The sequence below is a fragment of the Metopolophium dirhodum genome, chromosome 4 (genome assembly GCF_019925205.1).
Source record: "Metopolophium dirhodum isolate CAU chromosome 4, ASM1992520v1, whole genome shotgun sequence".
NCBI classification, from domain to species: Eukaryota; Metazoa; Arthropoda; class Insecta; order Hemiptera; family Aphididae; genus Metopolophium; species Metopolophium dirhodum.
The window spans coordinates 28,226,508-28,242,881 of record NC_083563.1 but is presented as its reverse complement, the minus strand read 5'-3'; the positions used below and the strand labels follow the sequence as shown (position 1 = coordinate 28,242,881).

Below are 16,374 nucleotides of genomic sequence, written 5' to 3'. Positions count from 1 at the left end.
CTTTTCTGATAAGACGAATGCACCCGCGAGTGGGGGGGGGGGGGGGCTGGGACCTGGTGACATACCTTTTTCCATTAGGGACGAGCGTTGTTTGTTTTTATTCCCGTGACGCTTCGATGCCGCTCGACGGGAATCGCCTACTCGGCTAATTAACCGCACGACACTCAAAACTTTTTTTATATATATTACTATAATAGTGCACAGTGTGTCACACTTTTACTTGCGATGACAATCCGTTCAACCGTTCGACGATCATTTATGTCTAGTCGATTTTTATCTTTCATGTAGTTACTATCGCATTGTTTATTTTTATTTTTTACGGTCGTTACGTACCTTAATTTCAAATTAATTATAATGTACATGCATAATACATTTTCACAAGCAATTTGTTTTGATTCTTTTTTTTTTAGTACTATTTAGCATATTGTTGTTGAAGAATTATAAACGGTATTCAATAGAATGAATAAGTAACAACTATCAACGATTTAGAACTGCATAAAATAGGTGTAAACATTTTAATTAAATCGTAAGAACTAAAATAAAATGTTTGACCAAAATTAGAAGGAACCAACATCGTGTGTCCTTTGAAGCGGTTGGTTATCAATTTATTATATAAGATTATATATTATTTATAATTATTTTCTATACTTAAATGTTTATACATTTTTGAAATGGACTAACCTGATAATATATACTATCTATATGTATACATTATATATCTACGTACTTAAATATTTTAAATTTTGAACTACAATTTCCGCAAGCAATATAACAACAACAATACGCCCTTCCCAAAATTAAATTGTTATAATATCCATTGTATTTAAAATGCATAATGTTGTGGAAACTAAGGATTTAACATGAAATTTAATTTAAAAGTGCATTAGATACGACAACTTTGTTAAAAAAAAATAAAAATACTTCGAATCAAAAAATTATAAATTATTCATGTCACTCACTCACTCCATTAGCCTATGTAGTGTAATCAAACAAAAGTCAGTAAAGATTTCACATAGTCAAACGCAAATAATTCGTTAAACTTATAATAATTTAGTCGAGCGCGTTGTGAATACCTACGTATTTATAATGTTTAGAAGAGGTGCATAAAATATTTCATACTAAATACTAATGTGTTATTCTCTAGACTGTATTTAACTGTGCATAGTTTGTTAGCGTAATTATAAAATATACGGAAGAGATCTGAAAATAACTGATGTGTATATATTTTAAGATCAAACTTAGAGGGCTATTAATTTAATTATTTATTAGTGTAAACAAAAACGAGATGCTATTGAACGAAACCCTAGAGGCCTGACAGTCCCGAGTCAGTTAAAATAAGTATAGGTACATAAAATTGAGTGTTTACTATTTTTAGTGAATCAATGGTACAACACTCATCTTACCGTGTAATACATTTAAAACAACTTTAAGTTGAAAATAATTTTTGTCACTAGTGATTAGAGTATTTTTTTATAAATATTTCAGAGTATAAATAACATTTAAATTCAATTTATTCTTTTCAATATCAGTATAATTAATTTGCCAAAATTGAGTATGTATTGAACTCGGAAGAACGGGATATTGTTAACTATAGTTAGTAGGTACCCAATTCGGTAATAAACTAAAAAAACTAAATTAAACTAAAATTATTTTGAATGAAGACATCGATTGAATGTAATGAAATGTTATTTTTTCTTATTTATTCACATAAGTTATTATTTTACTATTTTGTTGTGATTAGGTACATTACAAAAAACCCATAATTCGCCAAATTTAATTTATATTAGTACAAAATAGCAAAAAAAATTTGAAAAATAGCACTAAAAATTTAAACTGCTTTAAATTATCAAAAATATAGAATAAACAATTTTATATTTGGAATCCTTAAAACAAAAATCAAATTTATAATTTAGATACAGAGTTAGTTTTTTTTTATATTCTATAATAATAATTAGCAAATGCAAAATGCTACAAAATCCTAGCCCTGGTTATAAGCTATACAAATTGTAACAGTTGATTAATCTTCTCAAAAACTGTATGTTAAAAAATTAAACAAAGTATCCATATCAATTATCATTTATATTTATAGTATAGGTAAGTAAGACAATATAAAATAATTCAAAAGAAAAAACGTTTTCATAAAACACAAAGAAACCGTTCATTTTACAGAGCCTTAGCAATGTTTGTTATAAATAAAAAAGTGAACTAATCAGTAAAAAGGTTTACATATATGATATTGTAATATTATTATTATCTTGTTATTTTTACCTTTAAAGTTAAAATCAACGTGTATAAATGGTTATTCTTATTTTATATCTATGTAGAAGTAAACGAACAAAACCTTTTATAATCAAACTTAATTCTTTTTTTTTTTTTTTTTTTTTTTTTAATGATCGTAAGCCCGGCAACTATGGCCATTAGCTGTATGGTTTTTTTGGTGTATGGTTTTGGTTAGGTGTATTGTATTGTTGGTAGTAGTAGGGGGGAACACGTGTGTGTTGGGTTATGGCAGAATTTTCAATTTGGGCACCCGTAGGTATCTGCCATGCCCGGGTGGGGGATGGCGGCACTTGTTCTCCGGACACCGTGACTTGCCCGAAGAAAAATGCAGCCCAGTGGCCGGGAGTCGAACCCGCGACTGCCAGCGCCGCAGTCGACGCGTTAGACCGCTCGGCCACCTCGTCCCCCAAACTTAATTCTTATATTTCGTTTAAAGAGAGTGCATGGTATCAATAAAAATATAATAATTTAGTGACAAAACGTAGATATTTGTAAAAATGAGCCTGTAGAATGAGTTTTCACTTGCAATTAGGTACAGCACACGCGGTATATTTAATTTGCTAAAAAAATCACTCAATCTATTTTGGTAGTAATTTAGGAATACAATGTGTTTGTAACATTAGTAGGTAACCAGCGTTGAATTAATTTATTCGGATATTATATTCAACACGTTCGCAAACGTAAGTAAAACACACACCTAGGTACTATACACGCATTAAACATGACGTATATAAAACATAATTTTATACAACGAAAACAAATGGATTAGATACCGAAAACATGAAGGCACCGCGACGAAAGGTGTTTTATAATAATGTTTCCGAGTACGTACCTACATCACGGGACATGATAGTTCTTTGACTTACCAATTAATATACAATATGCACATATTATTATGTGTGTATAAAAGTTATAAAGCTGTATTTTATACGGATGTGGAAAAAAAAATATTTGAACACGTTTTTGAATTCGATTCGAATAAAATATTATGGTCCTACCTACTATATATCATATAAAGTAATATTATGGTGATACGTAACGGAAGGTTATTATTACGAGAACTCACCGAGAAGCGTGACCGAAAACGATACCAAAAATGACAGGAACCAGACGATGGCGATTTTGAAACACACCAATTTCATGGTGGAATAGTGATGTCTGGTCCTGAGCGGATGTCTTATGCCCAGGTATCTCCCCAGCGAAATGCAACACATGTGCATAATGCTGGAACTGCACGCCAGCACGTCGCACGTGACGTACACGTTGCACCAAGCCACGCCTAGAGGCCATTCACCTGTAAACACAGAACACGCACATAAATCATAAATATTATACATTGCCATCGGTATTTGGAGTCGTCGTTTGGCACGGTTTGTCTCCAAAACAGTCCACTGCAGTCGCAGTGCACACAGACAGCTGCAGTCGTCTGTCATATTTTATCGAAAAAAAAAACACATATCACGTCTGATTTGTAAACCCGCCGCGGCATTTACCTATGTAATATTATTGTGTGCGGACATAATATGGCAATATGCTATACCGCGTCGGGGTTTGTGGAGTACGATGGTGTTCGTGTTTCAAGGGAGGAGGGGGGGGGCATCCATTATGATAATATTCTATGCGCGCGAACCCTTGACCACTGGCTTGACCATAACGCCCTCGCGCTGGACGAACGCCATTGGTCTAAATAATATACCTACGTGGAAATTATATTCTCGGATGACACGTGCAGTTGCGGAAGTGTGGAAATCGTGTCGATATATCGATTACTTTTTATAAATCATAATATTATGGTATTTGTTTTTATCATATTCAATTATATAGGTATCCGCTGCATCTATGGCCAATGGACGTAACATGATAGCGATTGGCATATCATTATAATATATTTTACAAAGAACTAATACAAAATAAACACATTATGCAAACAATTACATTACTAATAATAAACCATATCAAATTAAATATTAAAATTTAAATAGTACAAAGTGTATTTACTAAGTACTGACCTACGTTATATTTGCAGGTCGATGAGAAAATAAAACAAATATTATAAATTATAATATATTATGATAATGATGATAATATTAGCTATATGATTTAAGACTACACATAATATTAAATTACTATACCAACTTTGTTTCATTTTATTATATTGGATAATACGATCTGAATAGTTAAGCTTATAATTTATTCGTATTATATTTTATCTGTTTATATTATAAAAATGAATCCCAAGGGACCAAGGTCACGCTATAACATGGAACGCCTTGACCGTTTTGGCTGATTTTTTTTGTTGGACAAGATTTGTATGAAAGACAATTTTAGGAAAATCCACCGGAAAAGTAGGAAATCTGAAAATACACTAAATAATAAAATATTTTTGTTTATTGTAAGGTTGCTATTATAGGTTCTGTTGAATATAATTTTAGACCTGTATATCATTGTATTTGGCCAAAACCAAAAACAAAGTGTTAATAAAACAATAATTACGTGCGCACCTCACGGGGTCTGCAATCCTCCACGGGTGGATTGCCTACCTCAAAATTTACTGCACGCACAATCACAAGCGAATCTCACGGATAACGCCGGTCGGGATGGCTATAAATTAAAATATAATATAAATTATAATTTACACGCAAAAAGGCATTGCAGCTTCCACAGCGTGTTACACCCAAAAGGAGTTGAACAATCAAAAAAACTTAGCAATGGTTTTCCGTGTCAGCTAGTGATAAAATTTATAAAATGTTCGTCTCAAGGATAACGCCGGGCGGGATGACTATAATATAATAATATATGATCGAACGTGTCCTGCCTGACTCGCTGACTGATCAACGTAGACGTCGTAGAGCTCAAATAATGATAGTTTGAGGCTTGATAGTTCGAACTCTTAACGGGCAACGAAGTGCACGGGATCAGCTAGAAATTAATAAGCCTGCAGGTGATGTGACTCTTTCGTCTTATCCGTAAATTTATACGCATTAATAATATATCATATTTTTCAGTAAGTATTTTTATCGTTAAATATTTTTTTTAATATTTTTAATATCGACAAATACTTTTTTAATATCATATTCCGGGCAAAACAGTTTTCTATGGATATATAAAAACCAAAATTTGAATCCGAAGTTAACTATTCATAAGTATTCAAAATGTATATGAGTTGAATTTAGTGCGTTAATTTTTACTACAACTCTCTTATAAAACTGAAAGGCTTATAAACAACTAAAATACAAGATACTCGGTTTTCGTACAAGTTTAGCAATAATACAACACCCTGTATTTGTCACTGTAAATACGAGCTGATAAACAACCGTACATTCTATATAATAATAAATAATTTAGACTTACAAGCGTTGTTAAACGCGCGCGTACAATAACGCTTCGTTTTTTTTTTCAAATTATTTTCCTATTGTAAAAGATTAATTTGTAAACATACACATTTTCGATATTCTATAGAGTTGCGCTTCCCTATTATACAATGTATACGTTCACGTTTTACGATTTTGTGACATACATAAAATGTATCCAATACCTACCCGTCAGATAACAAACATTCAAAAAATAAGCTGTGTAAGTTAATACAATTAAGAAGAAGTTTACAAAACCCTCTTAGAAATAAACATTGACAGTTAAATAATTGTACGGTATCCTCATGATGTGATTGTTAAATTTTTTAGTTTTTATTATAAAAATGTAATAAAGTCTTTTTTAAACTGAACTCTAAAGTAATTTAAAAACTTTTTCCGACAAACACTTATATCAAAATAAGAACAGCAAATAGTAATTGAGTACAAAAAAATCAATATAAAATTCGCGGAAAAATAACATTCTTAAATGAAAAAAAGGGGGGAAGTAGGTAACCACTGTTGCTGTACAGTAGCTGGTGTCGAATGTACCTCGTCATTGATTAGGTCACTGTAAAGTATGTGTTAAGACTTAAATATTTTCAATTCACTGATAAATTAACCATTGCGTTCAAAAAACTATTATGAACGAAGACGCTTAGTGAATTTATGATATTATATTTATATTGCTACTATAATAATTTATTTTACTATTAACGATACGGCAGGCTAAATTATTGTATTTATTATTATGGTATATTGGTTTACATATATTTATGTCATATATGTTTTAACTATTGAGTCAATACCGACCATTGAACAGACGAACAGTGTGAATAGGTTCATGGTATAAAATATAATCAAAAGCATAAGATTAATCGAAATGTTTTTTTTTTAAATTTAATCGTAGACAGGTTGGTTCACCAATTATGCTCGCCACCATTTTTTTCTTTAATAATTATGAATTTATTAAAATCCTGTTTTTTGGAGTTTTTGCGTGTGAAATGTAATTAGTTAAAAGTTAAAAAAAATTATGAACCTATACACACACGGCCGAGTTTAGAATCATATATTTTAATGTTAATAACTATTATCTAGCGAGCAAAACCAATTAATATACTAGCTATAATACACAAAATAGCCAATATCTAAGACTTGTTTCAATAATACCTACAACAATGGCTGCAACTGTTATATCGTCACTGTTTACCGTAGACTGAACATAACAACTATGTAAGATAATAATCATAATAATATGATGGCCTACGCGTTTAACGATATTATTATTATGTACAAGTTTTCGATGATTTGATTTAAAATTTTTCGTCGCCACCACGCCGTGAGCGCAGACCATTCCGTCCGGTTAACGGAGGTGGCGACGATTCCACCGATTAGAATTGCACAGAAACTTCACGGAATAATCGCAATATTCATACTATTCAGTCAATATTGATTATTAATATTATATAATATTTAATCGTATAGGAAACATAACGTTTGACAGGTTATATGATGGTGATTGCACCTATATATGGTTAGTACCTATAACCTATCGTATAAACGTGTGTGGCAAATAATTATTTTTCTCATGTTCTTTGAGCAGGCACTAATTTACTGTATTTTTTTAGTATGATATTTTACTATAGTGCTATTTTAATATTATTATGTAATTTGATCATATTACTGTATTACTGTTATGATTTATTATACCTAATTTGTTTTCAAGTTGAAAATGGTTTTAATTTGCAATACTGTCTTACACAAATTCATGTTTTAAAACCTGAAACACGGTGAACGATTCTTTTTAAAATTATAACAATATACATTTAATCAACAGTTGAAAATAAAGACGTATTTGGCTTAGATACAGAAATAAAAATGTATAATAACTGTCTATTTTGTTAAGTGGTCTTTCTTGCTGAGATGCGTCTTATTGCAAAAACTATACTGGTACCTGCCAATTTTTCTACTGTGACCTGAAGTGAGCAAAGGTTGGCAAGTTTCTCGACACTAACTAAACTTGGAAACTAAATATTGGGAACAAATAAATAATTACTCCTGAATAATATAGCTCTCCCGCTATCATAATATATGCAACCAAATAAATAAATAAATTATTAAATTATTAATTCAATAACACACAAACTATGTTAGTAGATAATACTAACTTAAATTATGTAGAACATACGATAGAATTTTAACATACAAATCAAAAATAAATTTTTAACAAGTGCAAACATAAAAGACACAGCAGTCAAGAACTGAGGACTATAATATTACACTCATTACATAGTTTGCAGAGTTGGTAAGTAGGTAACATGAAACGTTGTATTGTGACTTAATTTCTTGGGAAAGGAGAAGTACTTTAAAATTCATTATTTTTAACTGTAGGTACCTTCTACCTACAATCTATTTATTTAATAACTTTGACTCAAATTATAAATATTTTAGCTTATGCATATAGTATTAGACGGAGATAAGAGCAACACAAATCAAAAACACATTTTTGATTTTACTAACTAGTCAAAATACATTTTTATAAATATTTATAAGTAACTTTCGTTCTTATACGATTATATTATTGAACAATATTGTAGCTTAAGTACTTTTTCCTGGTATTACAGTTTTAAAATTTCACATTAGTTTTTAATTTATGGGTTCCAAGAAAACCAAATGTGTAATTTGATCATCTCTGTCATCTTAAATCAATAATATAATATTCAACTATCAAAGATTGTTAATTCCCTAAGAAACACATAAAAATGATTATATTATATATTCAGTTAGGTATGCATAAAAAAATGCTTAAGTATGACTTAATTATATTTAAAATATGCTAATAAAACTACAAAATATAAAACATTAAAAATAAACTATTAAATTCTTTTAATTTTTCTAAGAACAATTAAAATGCTTGTGTTTGAAATTAAAAAACTAGAATAAACAAACAATCAATATTTTGTAACAAACTTAAAAACTTTGTAAATTTATAATCTTATAAGCTTAGTAATTAAAAGTTTTAATACAATTGATTTTAAATTCTGATTAGTTATAAAATTATCATTAAAAATTAAAACAACCACAACACAAATCCAAGTAGGTGCATTGAAAGTATTAATTGAAACATTGATTAAATACTTTCCATATGTGTACCAACGATTGAAAGAATTAAAAATATGGACGACAAAACAAAGATTAGTAAGGATCAAATTGAAACAAAAATCAAAAATATACAAAATTAATAAATAAATAAACATATTTCTACTTTATGTAGCATTCATTGTGACTTAGCAAACGACTTAGCAAACAACTTACGCAAATTCACGAGCATACGAACCATGAAAATAATAATATTATGCTATGATGTTGTCGTTGTCTACTTGCATATTTAAACGATTTTTTGACAAGTTCTTAAAAATAACGTCATTGAAATGTTATCGAACTCTGAATTTTTATATCTTATAATACTGTATATAATATAGTTGCTAATAAAATGTTCTCGGATATTTTATTATTTAGTAATATAGTTGTACAGAAATACATATTAGGTACTTAAACTAAATAGCTATTGTCGATATTGGAATTCCAAACCTTTACATAATTTTTCTGAAGTAGGTACATACGTAATACGATTAGACAATTATATGTTTTTCAAACCAAACATAAAAATAAATGTGGATAGGAAATAAACTAAACAAATAAAAGCAATGATGGAATTACAAGTATTAATTATTTATGAGAAACAAAAAAATGTAAATGCCAGAGTATTAAAAAATAAAATAAAACCAGAGAAGTTAGTCTGTTGTAAGTTGTAGGTTTCAGTTGTATATCGTCATAGAGTAGGTCACTGTAATGGATGTGTTAAATTTTAATTCAATAATAAATCATTCATAAATTCATTGTATACGCCTCATGAACAATTATTCAGAACAAGGAACGTGTGTCAGCCTATACATATATAAAGATATTTTATTACATTACTATTGGTCATTTATTTAAAAAAAAAACATAGCATATACATTATATACTATTATAATTATTAACATACATATATCATAATATCATAATATATTGTATATTATATGGCTGTGTTATACATTAATACTTGTCGAAATGAACGGAGGAATAACTATGTAAAAACAGTCTGTACAATGAACCCAAATTACGAGATTTTCTAAAATAAAAAAGATTGCGATGGACCAGGGTGCCAGGCGTGTATAACGCTTAGGGTAAGTTAATTAAAGAGTACTTAAGCGTCTTAAGCCAAATAAAAAACGTACAGTCTACGTAGACCATGTGAACGTTTGATGGATTTAGTGACAAATTAAAAGAATTAAGGTAAGGAGCGAGCATTGGAGATGCAAAAGATTGGGATATTGAGAAAGCAAAAAAATATGGATGGGTAGGTATATAAATATTATTATCTAATGAATATACCATGTACTTATCATAAAATGGTGTGAATATGTTAGTGGTCTAAATAGTTTAAGATTTGACTGAATTTTTTGAACATTTAATTATATTATATGAAAACAATAATATACATCATGGCAAAATGTTTAAATTCCTTACGATTAATATATTTATTGACAAATAACCAACTATTTTAAATCGTTATTTTCTGAAAACTGATGAAATGTTGACTATTTAAGATCAATATTTTTGAAATTCTGTAAAACAAACTTATGAATTTCTAAATGTTCAAACTTTCTGAAACATTTTTATAGGTAAACATATTTATCGAAAAAATTTCAAATATTTCAAAAGTCTGTAAATATCACAAAAATATCCAAACATGTTGAAAGTTATATCATGTTTAAAAATGCAAAAGTAAATATTTGGCGATAAGTTGCTATTTTAATTGCAGCAAAAAAAATCAAAATTGCTTTTTATCAAAAACTATAGTGTTGCGTAAATATTTCCATTTTCAAAATTACAGGGAATAATTTGTTCTTTTGACCCCCACCCCCTCTCCACCCAACAACAAAAAAAGTACCAATGTTCTGCTAAATATCACTCTCAACGTAGAAGATTGAAGGACTTTTACTACTCCAAAAGGTCATGAAAGACACACACATCATACATTTATCGCTCTACTCGGAATCTAAAATGAAAAATAAATGAAATATTTAAATATTAATGCTATAACACCGTTCCTTGCATCATATTATCGTACAATAGTGCTTAGGACATCAAACTTTTCACTTTTTAAACTGATCTGAGTACTTACTCTGTAGTAGGTTAAAAATAATATTTACTATTTCTTATTTTACCCTTTAGGATTTTTACATGCCCGTTCAAATTTGTTTCAAAATATATTCTCCATAAGCAGCACATCTGCATCAGTTACGCATGTTGAATAAATATACATTTCCATTCTAGGAAATTAATTTGTTAATGAATACCCAAACATTCATGTCTCTAAGATGTGATAGTCTTATGTAGATGCCTACTCTATTTGCATTTATTGTAGGTATATTGCGACTTTTCCAATCTAATCCTCAAACATACATTATCTGCATTGAGAATTACCTATGCTAATGCTTATACTAATTGAATTTTAAAGATTATAAATAGATTGAATTCAATTTCAAGATCCATTGATACTATTTTCAATGTTCGAGTAAATAATCAAATCTTATCTACTTATAAATAATCCTCAAAAACTAGAATTTGAATTAGGTATGTACCTAGATAAATATTATATTCAATTTAATAATTAATATACAATAATTCACAGTTTGATGAGTATTTAGACCAATGATGTTTAAATACATTTTTATTTTATTTTTATACATTAGAACTGATAAAAAAAAACAAAGTAAATATAATGAGATATTTGTGTTCAAAAATTGGGGCAATATCTTATGACACAAATTGCTAATAACCGGCATGTATATTGTAATTTTGATCAAAATAAAATATATATATATACTATACTATTTAAGCATTTAGATTTTCTATACATTTATTATAATTATTAAAACATCATACACCATAAATTAATTCGAATGAATGCATTTGTATAGTCAGTGAGAAGTTAAAAAAAAATGTTAACGTATCGAGCTGCAAGAATTGCTATTTCTGGGAAAAGATCTCCTAAAAAGGGTAAATAAATTATTGTATAGCTAGGTAGTAATTAGGTAGGTAAGGAATAATATGATTATTTAATAGATACGTTTTGATTACAATTTGTCTCAGAAATCGTTAAGATTTGTCAATTAAATTTATTTTCGAAATGTGAAAGATTATTAAGATTTATTTTTACAAATGTATATAATTGTTGTACTTGTAAGAATTCGTTTTGATTTCTGTAGAATTAAAAATATCGCGAACGGTATGAATTTAAATAATGCAGTCAAAATATAACGCAAACAAGTTTTATTAAAACAATATTATCATGTCTCTGACAATTATCATAATCGAAAAATGTTATTTTTTTAATTTTAGTGACTGGTCTGATTAAGAGTAAATTATTTGACCGATTTTTTTGTAAATAATTTATAACTTTATCGTCTTAACGTATATACTCGTTGGATTAATAAAACTGTAATTTTTTTTTTAATATTTAACAATATCACCCATCACTAATATTCACTGATTAAAAACGTTGTACTAATTTTTCAACATAGAAACATGAAATGTATTTTATATAATATTATGTAATAATGTAAAATTGTAAAAACTAATGATTTTAATGGTATTTACGTTAAAAAATTGGCCCTAGTTGTTCTCTGGATGCTTTTTTAACCATAGCACAAAAACTCAGAAATATCGTACTCTGCACTGCAGACGAAGAATTGAGCAGGGTAGTTGAAAAGTTGTTTTTTTTCCATACCCAATTCCAAAAAAAATTCTGTGTGCACAACCTTCCAACGTAATTAAAAATAATACGTCTACTTTTTAAATGTTTAACCATAGTTAATCCATAATAAGAGCTTTTTGTTGCATTCAGAATACCAATCAAACAATGTTCGAATTCTAGGGAAAAAACGCTACCCAAGGATGTTTTTGTTCAAATAGTTTAACTAAATGCGAATTAATTAATACTTAGATTATATTTTTATTTGATTTTGGCTTTTGCCTGATTTGTTATTAAAATAAATAAGTTATGTGTCAATTATTAACTACTATTATAATAAAGTACATTTATGAATTAATATGCATTGCCGAGTGTATATTTTGAAAACATTATTGACATTTGACATTTTTCATAAATTATCAATTCTTGAATACAATTGTTGTTAAGTGAACTGAACACCTTTTTAATTCAAAGGTAATTATTATAGAAATTGTTTTTTTTTTTTTTTTTTTAACTCAAATGTATAATTGTATAATATAAATGTAATACACAATTAAACTCAATTTAATTTTGAACATTACAAAATAATAGTTAGAAACAGATAAAACATATTTTATCAATTTTGTCTGGTATATTATATTTTGAATATTTCAATTAATTAGTTTAGCCATTAATAATTAAAATTACAATATAATAAATAGTTCTTAAATAAATAGGTACACGAATAAAATACTGCTGACGACAAGCCCACAATATAATAGGTATAGAATATATATTATACTAATTACCATATTATGATTATAAACGGGAAAAATACAAGTAAAATATACATGATGTGCTAAATAGATTAATTGGGTGAAAACATTGTAGTAATCTCAAAATTCAACGACTAGATTTTTACCTATGATCTTACGTCTTCAAATCAAACTTTGTACGCGGGATCATAACAGTACGCTAACTGATCAATTTAGGAGTTATAAAATATTTTAGTCGTCTATTACAAAAAAATTTTATTTTAGACAAATCCATTTTAAAAGAAAATTCTAAGAATGCCTAACATTGTAAGTAAGCTAAAACAGATTTCAAAAAAAAATTATAATATTTACCTATATATATTTAATTTTAATTTTAATCTGTGCCCTATATGTTAGGTAATGTTAATATTACAAACAATAGTATTGTGTGTGCTAAATATTAAAACCTAATATGGAAATATTAAGTGAAAGAATAATGAAAATGTAACTTTATATTATTATGTTATCGAAAATTAATAACTCAATACCTACACTTTATTCTTAGTGTAAAAAAATATACCAGCTTAATTTAGTTATATTGGCCTGAATAATCAAAAATATTACCTAACTCATTCCAACACACAAACCAATATTGTAGTAATACTTTATACAACTGCGAGCACTGTAGTAAACAGAAACTTGGAAAATTAATTAAAAATCAAGAAGTGTAATGCAATTTAAAACAATAAAAAACGTGTATATTTAAATCATTTTTATATAGCTGATCAAATAAGAAAAATACCTATGAAAACTTCGGTTTTTGGTAAATTTTTCTTTTAATGTAAAACTGACTAGTGAACAACAAAATTAAATAAGACAGAAGTCAGGTATTCTACTTATCTAATAAGTATAAAATTATTATTATGTTATAAAATCTGTTATTGTTGTTTTCAAAAATGTCTGTTGATGATTATAGTTTAATTACTTTAATATATTATATACTATTATTGATTATTACACATGGTTCCCCGAGGGTCAAAAGTGATAGATGGACACCGTTAGAAGGCTGTTTATTTTTCACAATTTTGTGGAAAAGTACTCGACTAAAATATGAAATATTTCTAAATTATATTTATATAAAGACACAAGGTAGTTAATTACGATTCGACAATATCGGGTATGATAGGATGCAGTATACGGCATGTATGCGTATTCCATATCCACACGCGTGCACCAATTTTCTACGATACAACACAAAATATGCTCTACTGGTATAATATAAAGGTACGCTATACACCGTCATACATAAATTTACGAGCGCATAGAGGTAAACGTTTTGTTCAACGGATACTCATCAATAGTAGAAGGGATGACGATGGTAACTCGACTTTCATCTTTGACGCTTCAGAATTCCCCAAAATCAACTTAGGTGTACAAAATTGAGAAGAAAAATCGTTATTATGATTTTTTTTTTTTTCTGACGACGTCACACCTTCAGATACAGCATAAATAGATTATTATCGACACACACCAATATCCCACTTTGAACGAAACCAAAAGAAACGGACTGAAATCATTTGTAGTTTTCCGCAGTTTCACAATATTGACAAGAGTAAGGTCACAAGAGCTGTGATGTGGTGTCACGTATCAACGTTACAGCAGTGGAAATTGTGGTGGAAATCGTTGCACTGATCAATACGTATCAAAGAACGCAACAGTCTAGCCAAAGCGATATTGTATGTGGTTGTACCACTCATCCTAGTGAAGTTAAATGTTTCAAACTTCTCTCAAAACGATTCACCACAAACCACAAACTGGTGTCACGTCGAACCTTAATCATTAATTTCTTCAGTTGATGTTTGACGCACCAAATATCCGATGCTGATCCGTCATAATAATAGTATGCGTCTTTCCGTTTTGTATATTAAAAGGTTCAAACAACTTATTTGTTTTTATATTTATGCATATAAATCAAAGCTGTGCACTAACTAGTTAGAAACTTAACTAATTAGTTTTAATTCATATTAACTTTTTAACTTAACTAGTTGAATTTAATGTGTAAAATAGTCTAATCTAACTCGTTAGAAAAAAAACTAACTAGTTATTATTATTATTTTTTTTTTCATTCCAAAATTCCAAAAGCTGTTCCTCAATCATCACATTATGGCTATATGCCTATATACCTAATATTCCTATATAGGCTCGTATATATTATTAATTATTATTATTTATAATAATGCACGCACAGAAACCACGGCTCTTCCGCGTAGTCTGTAGAATGTTGATATCTACTCGATATAAATCACGGACTAAGATATAATGGACTGGAAACGACAAGGTGGGCGGGTGACGGTGGACGGTCCGCAAAAGGTTCCTCTGTTATCATCAACACTCACAATTGAATGTTTTCAGCGCTACCAGTGGTTTTATTTAGCGTCACATTTTGTATCTCAGTCCGTGTTTTATACAGATGGCGCTGTAAACTCTCAATTTTGATTGTGACCCCCCGCAATTGCCTCTTGTACATATTTCGAGGCCACTGATAAGCTGCTCGTTCCCAGTCCATTATATCTTAGTCCGTGATAATATAAATAGTATCTATACGGGTGGCTTAATCAATTATTAGTGTAGACACGATGCCGAATTTTCGTGGTAGTGTTATCGGTGGTTTACGTTTACCCGTTTATCTATATTACCATTTGACTATTACAGTATTACCTATATTTAATAACTATATTATAATATCACAATATCAGTAATATCTATTATCTACTGTCGCGCATGTGATTATTCTAGAATCACGCACACACGCACATGACGACTGAGAACGGTCTTTGTCTGATGATAACTTTGAAATGTCACTTTTCTTAAAATTTAACAAATATTTTAAAATGTGCGTATATATTTCATTTATAATGCTTGTATGGGGGGGGGGGGGGGACGGAGTGGCCGAGCGGACTAAGACGTCGGTTGCGACGCGCACCGGCGCCGGTTCAAAACCTTGGCCACGATTGGCATTTGTCTTCGGGCAAGTCAAGGTGCCCCCCCCCCCCCCCCCCGAGGATGGCAGATACCTACAAGTGCCCACTAAAAAATCTGCCAAACTAACAAAAACACGCGTTTAACCTACAGTACCTTCCCCCACAGTTAAAAACCACCCAATGGCGTAAGTTACCGCGGTTTTATTAAAAAAAAAAAAATTAATAATAAA

At 29.3% G+C, this 16,374-nt stretch overlaps 1 protein-coding gene across 2 annotated transcripts in view; it reads right to left on the bottom strand.

Annotated features, from left to right (window-relative positions):
* The window catches only part of LOC132943338 (5-hydroxytryptamine receptor 2C), a 95,807-nt gene that overhangs the window by 44,127 nt on the left and 35,306 nt on the right, over positions 1-16,374 (bottom strand). For both annotated transcript variants that reach the window (XM_061012295.1, XM_061012294.1), the window contains exon 3: positions 3,347-3,574. In XM_061012295.1, the coding sequence (XP_060868278.1) occupies positions 3,347-3,574 (228 nt within the window). The remainder of the gene's footprint in view (positions 1-3,346; positions 3,575-16,374) is intronic.